General features: G+C 42.4%; 1 protein-coding gene across 1 annotated transcript; it reads left to right on the top strand.

The window, feature by feature from the left end:
* Positions 1-821: 821 nt before the first annotated feature.
* Positions 822-7,159, top strand: LOC306735936 (C5a anaphylatoxin chemotactic receptor 1; the record flags this gene model as incomplete). The annotated part of the gene is made up of 3 exons (XM_079217508.1): positions 822-980; positions 3,566-3,715; positions 4,302-7,159. The coding sequence occupies 3 exons, from the start codon at positions 822-824 to the stop codon at positions 5,262-5,264; spliced, it is 1,272 nt and encodes a 423-aa protein (XP_079073634.1). The 3' UTR covers positions 5,265-7,159.
* Between the last annotated feature and the right edge of the window lie 50 nt (positions 7,160-7,209).

Raw genomic sequence — 7,209 nt, 5'->3', positions numbered from 1 at the left:
AGTATTTAAGAATAAAAATGACTCTCTCTGTCATCAATTCCCCCCAAATGTGTTTTGATATCTGACGGGGCATTTATTTGAGTTCTTGTGAGAATTTCGCCCCGACATGCTCCACAACAACCACGCTGCTGAAAACATTACGTCGCAACTGGTCCTACATTTCCTAAAAAAATAAACAAACAAAAAACTCATGAAATCCGTGATTTCAAAGGCTTGTCCAGCTGTTTACTAACCTTTGACATGTTTAATGAAGAGAGAGAGAGAGAGAGAGAGAGAGAGAGAGAGAGAGAGAGAGAGAGAGAGAGAGAGCGAGGGGAGGTATACAGGCAGGCATCTTCTTTGTGTTGTTGTATGAATGCTGTTTAGACAATTTCGAAAGTATGTTGAATTTATGTTTATAAATGTCACGAGAATTCACAGCTAGAAACATTTTACAAAAATGCGATTAACTAAGCATTCATCCTCTGCATGGAAAACACAACTCCAGCATTTGAAGTCACTGCTCTTACATCAAACGCTCTGCAAGAAGAAAGGCTAGACCACTCCACAGCCTACAAGCTAATTGATGGTGTAATTCACACAATAAGCATTGAGGTCTGAGGAGAGGTTTGCCGAGATATTTCAAGGTGCGTCAGAGAAGGCAGAGGCTCTCAACATTCCGTTCAGTCAGGAGAGGAAACGGGAAGTGCCAGTGCGTTTCCAATACAGCACAACTGCATCGCAAGTGAGTTATGAGATTGACTCTGTGGAGTCATACTACAGGAAGAATGTGTACTACACATTTATTGATACCTTGACTGCGGAGCTCAACAGGAGATTCCATGGGAGCATCACTGGAAGTCCAACTGGCACAATCAAACAGTCCTTCCACTCTAACAGTGTGTGCCAACTGGACAAGCACCCCAAACCCAGAGGCAGAGGAAGCTGTCCATGTTCTTTGCGACTTCTATGAGGACAATGAGGACCAGCTGAAGACAGAGGTAAAGGTGTTCCACTCCAGCTTTCCCTTGAAGAACCTGCAATAAATCCTTGCCATTGTGGAGGAGAACACTGGCCAGCTCATCTTTTCAACATGTGTGAAGATGGTAAGGATCTATGCAACACTGCCAGTGACAACAGCTTCAGTGGAAAGATCCTTTTCAAAACTGAAGATAATAAAGAACAGGCTCAGGAGTCTCTGTGGGGAAGAAAGACTCTCCGACCTTCTCCTGCTTGCCATTGAGCAAGACATTGAAATAAATCACAGTGAAGTAATACAAATCTTCCAAGAGATGGCACCAAGGAGGATGCTCCTATGAAGATCCTTTCATTTATCCAGAGCAGAGTTTTGATAAGTTTTAAGTTAGAATATTTTTTGATAGCATTTAGTTACTTGCTTTGTCTGTTTTTGCATGTTATTCATTTATTTATTCAATTTGATAATTTGAGTTAGTTTGTTAATAAAAATAAATATATAAGTTGAAACTATCCTACTGTGTTTTTTATTTATTATTATTATTTTGTATTTCATAAATTATTTTGGCGATGGGTGCCCTTTTTTTGGGTTTGAGCACCTGCCCCCCAAAATGTCTGTGCACGTGCCTGACCTTAAACATGCCATAACCGTTATGGGAGTTTATTTTGGGTCAATCACCATCCTGCTGCTGTAAATACTAAAGCACCAGATCTGTGTCTGAAAATATTCTCCAACGAATGTAAAATGTACATTTGTTCAAACAACTGCACTGGAAATCATTCTTTTTACAAATGAAAGTAGGATATACGTGACCAGATTATGTCTACAGTAATCAAATGCATGGGCTTGTGGCTGAAAGTCAAATATTACTGAGAGACAGAACCCTGCAATTTCTTTCGCATATTAAAAGATCCTTAGTGTGATGATGCAGCTGCCACTCTTAGCTTCCCACTCATGTATAGGCTAAAGCAGTGCTCCCAAAATGACACATGTTTTGGCCCAATTCACAAAAGGCCTTAAAGCTGATCTATAAATCCTGAGAAGAGCAACGTGTGTGTGGAAGAAAGTTCCTACCCATGTTTACTGCAAACAGTCAAGCTCCCTCCTGTGGTTTGAAAGTGTACTGCATATATAGAAGTTAAATAAAAGACTGGAAGCTAATTTATTTTACAACCCCAAATAAATCCCTGTTTCTGGTCATTATTTGCTGGTTTAGGAGTCTAATCTGCAGCAACCATCGTTTGAAATCATTATTTGACCATCTACTATCTAATTACGGTAAAAAGGTTAAAAAAAATTGGAGAACATAAATGTGCACCACTAAAGAGAGCACACCAGGTACTACACACTAGTACTTACTACTTCTTTAACTATTTCCCGGTTGGAAGTTTAATGCGTAGCTTTGTTCAATTTTATGCTTCTGAGGTCAATGTTCACTCAGAACAGTTTATTTGATCTGTTTGGATACAGAGGAAAGTACATTGAGTTGAAAAATAAAAGAAATGAAGCTCATGTTTTGATGTTCACACATATGTACAAAGGAAGGAGTGTGTGTTGCAATCATACATAGGAAGGAGAGAGAGAGAGAGAGAGAGAGAGAGAGATAGATAGAGAGAGAGAGAGAGAGAGAGAGAGGGAGAGAGAGAGAGAGATTATAACAGAAAGTAGCCGCTCCTTTTTCCTTTATCGCCTGCTTCATTTCACCCACACACAAGGCAAATAAAGCAGGTAAGAGGCAAACTCTTTAAATTAGCATCCAAATGATGTCACAAAAAAAGAAGCTTTTTAAAACAGACTTTAAAAACACAGACAGAATGTAAATCCTAAACTTCTTGGTTGTTGTATAGATTCTAGAAATGTGAATGTAATGAGCTTTTACTCAGGGAGCCACAACTGCTCCCGGTAACTTTGGCCCAGGTTGGCGGTGCTGCTCCTGTTTGGAGCCCAAAAGGAGTTTATTCATTAACACAGGAGTGTGTGCATGCTGTTCTCATTCCAGCTACACACGAACAGCCCGGTTTATACGTGTACTCTCAGGCAGGGCCACGGGGCCCCAGCGGCAGCAGGAGAAAAGAACAGATTTCTTTCTCAACCCCTACTTGAGGATAATAATAAAAAAAAGTGGTTGTTGTGTGTTTAACCATTTGACGGCCTCGGGTTAAGGAAGGGTTTGGGGGTACGGCTGTGGTGAGTTAAGCAGCAAAGGAATGCAAGTCATTGCAAAGTCCTCTTTAGTGATCAAATAAGCACGCGTGTTTGGCGGCGGTGAGGAGATTTGGCAGAGATTGCAGTCACTTAATATTAAACTAAAAGATAAAATATACAGTTGACTTTGAATGACAGCTGCAACACAGAATTTCTCTGGAAGGAAACCGAAATGTGAGGAAGGAAGTGTGGTGTAGTGTGTGGGTGTGTGATGTGGACATTGGCTAGTCTGTGTTTTTAGGCAACTGACAATGTGTGACATCCATATCCATATTATGCAAGTTCCACATGTTTCATCTCTGTCAATGGTCAAAGGGATGGCTTTGATGATCTGTGATAGTTAAATTCTAGTCGAATTTCAGAAGAGAAAAAAACTGACTTAAATCAATGTCTCCCGTGTTTCAGCTTGTCATCTCAAAGGCCAATATGAATGGGACACAGTTTTCTGTCCATGCGGTCAACCGGCTTCTAACGAGCCCGAACACCACCAGCAGCTCTTGGCAGGTGGAGGCCGTCCGGGGCGTCCAAATGGCAGCTACTTTGCTCATCTTCCTGGTGAGAAACCTTCTTGTTAAATATTGTACATTACCACTGGAATATTGAAAAAGGAGCTGCATAATGAACGGTATGTATAATACTTGGGATCACCTATTGGTTGTGACGTTTGGGTGCCCAAAACAACCTTGTTCAGGGCCACTGAACGACCGTCAGCCTGAACTGAGAGAGTAAGTCCTACAAGTTCACTAATTAAGACGTTATACTTTGTTTGTTCAAACTGCACAAAATACTGCACAAAATACATTTTGGGAAGAAGAAAAAATGAAATGTTTTTTACAGTTGTTATGCCTGAGACTATTTATTGGCCAGGAGCAGTAATTTCCTGGAGTTTGGCCAAGAAACAGTCACATAACCATTACAGTACTTGTCGTTTTCATACTGTGTTTATGTACTGAGTGTGATATAACGTGTTAATTAAGGAGCTTTGGAGATGCTGGTATGCGGATGCTTTTACTTTTGGAGAGCGTGAACTGTGTTTTTTCTTCTTCATGCTTTCTGCAATACCATGAATAAGTGTATGCCCCTCAATGTCTAACTAAACATCAGTCATCCTGAATGTAATTGGTCCTCTTGATTTCTCAAGGTGGGTGTGCCTCTCAATGGCTTGGTGGTTTGGGCCCTCGGACTGCAGCATAATCGTCACCTGGTGCGCAGAGGTAGCGGCGAGGAGACGCGCGCTGCCAGCAGCTTCCGTATCTACGTCCTGAACCTGGCCCTGGCCGACCTGGTGCTGCTGCTGCGTACCCCGCTGATGCTGGGCTACGTCGCTCACAACTACAGCTGGCCGTTCGGACGTGTCTTCTGCCACCTGGTCATGTTCCTGCGAGGTCTGGGGTTGTACGCCTCCGCGTTCCTCCTGTGTGCCGTGGCCCTGGAGCGCTGCCTGTGCCTGCTGAGGCCCGTGTGGGCTCGCCTGCGCCGCCCCTACTGGGCCGTGCCCCTGGCCTGTGGCATCTTGTGGCTGATCGCCGCCGTCCTGTCGTCCCCGTACCTCCACCTCGCTGTCCTGAAGGAGATAAACGGGACGTACCAGTGCCTGGAGAGTGGGACGTTTAACATGGGGCTGTTTGTCACAGAAACAATAGCGGGCTTCATGTTGCCCCTGCTGGTGTTCCTGGGCAGTAACCTGGCTGTATTGCTCACTATTCAGCATGCAGTGCTCCTAACACCCACCTCCTCTTCCTCCTCCCCTTACACGGCCCGCAGGATGACCAGGATGTACCACGTGCTGTTTTTCACCATGCTCCTCTTCCTCACCTGCTGGGTGCCGTATTTTGTTTGTCGGTTTGTGCGGGCCTTGGCCGACGGGCGACCTGAACGGGCCTCGCTGTACAAAGGAGCAGGTATCGGCGCGTACATATCTCTGTTCCTGGTGTACATCAAGTGTGCTCTAAACCCGGTGCTGTATGTGTTTGCTGCCCGAGGCTTAGGCCGCACCATCAGAGCTTCAGTGGTCTCCACTATTCAACGACTTTTCAATGATGACTCCTCAGATTCAATACGTAGGAAGTCACTTAAGAACTCACTTAAAAACTCACAAATGTAGTTGAGAGGTCAACAACATTTCAGTGTTCATCCATTTGGAGTTGTTTTTTGTGTTAAAATCATAAATGCCTTTTGATTTTTTTAATGTTGTTATGTGAACTTAACTCACTTAACTTCACTTTGCACAATTTGCTCATACGTCCTGAAAAAGTGGGCTGCGTAAATAAAACGGACATGCTTGGGGTTGAGTAACTGTAAAGCAAAGCACATCCTTTTGGCCACTGTTTTCCAAATGGTTCCAAAAGTCACAGCAAATGGACAAATACAGTGAATGTTATCAATATCATATTTCCTACAGGTAGAAGTGAAATCCTGTTGGATCGTAGTTTATATTTAAACCACTTCTGGTTAGTTTCTCGTGTGACAATGGCATGCCAACGTTTGATTCCAGACTTGGATCGATGGATTCAGACTGTAATTTTCAGATAAAGACATCTTGTGTCCCACGATTTGTCAGAAAGAAAGTGAAGTGCATCAGGAGGAATACAGACTCAATCGAACACTGAACCAGGCATGCGTTCTCTACCGTCTGCCCTGAAGATATATGGATGCAACTGTCGTCAGAGAAAGTGCATGACTGAAGACGCCAGAAATGCCGCTTTTGTTGCGGCACGCGAAAGGCAGGGTCATAATTGGGCATAAAAGTGAATTCATGAATCAGCTTGTCTGTCGTTAATGGGCAGGCAACACCCTCATGGTAAACGACAAGCACAAAGTGAACACTTGCCAAAGCCAGTCTCATGGCCCCAGGGTAACCTTTTTTAAATGGACTCCTCCAAGATGACGCACCATTAAGCTTCCATGTACTTTCTTTACCCAATTCCAAGGAGCATGATACATAGTTTTTATCAATTGTGAATCAGATCCATTAATCTGCTAAACTCATGCTCAAGATGAGAGGACTGAAGCACGGGATGCTGAGCGGGAAGTAGATATGCTGCAGGACCATTATCTCATTGGGATTGTACCACATCCATGATGTCCAACTGGACTATAATTAATGTAAAAATAGCTTTATCATCTTTTGTTGTAAAAGCACACCTGTTCTGTAACAGTCCACAACATTTATAAAACTGTAATTGATGGAATCACTTTATATTTTCTTATTACATTAAAACATAAATAAACAAAAGTCTTTAAATGGCATCTGTTTAATTACATCCGGTCATACAGTCAGTTTTTACTTGTCAACAGCAGGGAATAATTTAAATGATGAACACCACCACCCCATAACCACATGTATACCATAGACTAGACCATAGTTTCCCATCATAGCCCACCATCCCTCCCTTCGTTTCCAGTCTGTCTCTGTTGCATCTGCTTTTCAATCAAGACATAATAGCAAAAAAAAAATTGTGAATGCCAGTTTAATTTTCAGTAGAAACCCCACAATTTTTCTATTTTCCTAATGTCCCGAATTTGATGTCACATGCACACCGCACAGCTGTAAACATTGTATTGTTGTAACATTGTTGTAACATTCTAGCAGAGTATGTGAATGACATCAGCTGACAGGAAGTTTGCATGGACCCAAGCGGTTTCCGAGCAATTCTGTTGAAACAAGCTAAAACTTAGAGTTTCAGACAAAGGGTGATTACAGGTATAATCAGATGAGTAAAAAAGTTTTACAATTACAGTATGGATACGTTATCTAGTAGAAACCAAAATACAGGTATGAACCTGGAAATGAGCATGAAATGTCTCCATTGATGAAAGTTGATGCTTTCTTTATATAAAAACTGCTTGAATAGCCGTCTGCCCCAGCATCTCTCTCTCTCTTTTTCTTTTTCTTCTCTTTTTTCTACTACTACTGTTGGTACCACAATTGGTGGCTGCAATTTTTGGTGTTCCACAACTACAAAAAGTGTTACTGATAACTACCCAGAGAAAATAATATTTCCCCGTGCACCTGAGCTCCAGACAATGTGTGCACACGTGCAAACTTC

This window comes from Taurulus bubalis, assembly GCF_910589615.1.
Source record: "Taurulus bubalis genome assembly, chromosome: 4".
NCBI classification, from domain to species: domain Eukaryota; kingdom Metazoa; phylum Chordata; class Actinopteri; order Perciformes; family Cottidae; genus Taurulus; species Taurulus bubalis.
This window is presented reverse-complemented; position numbering and strand designations above follow the sequence as displayed.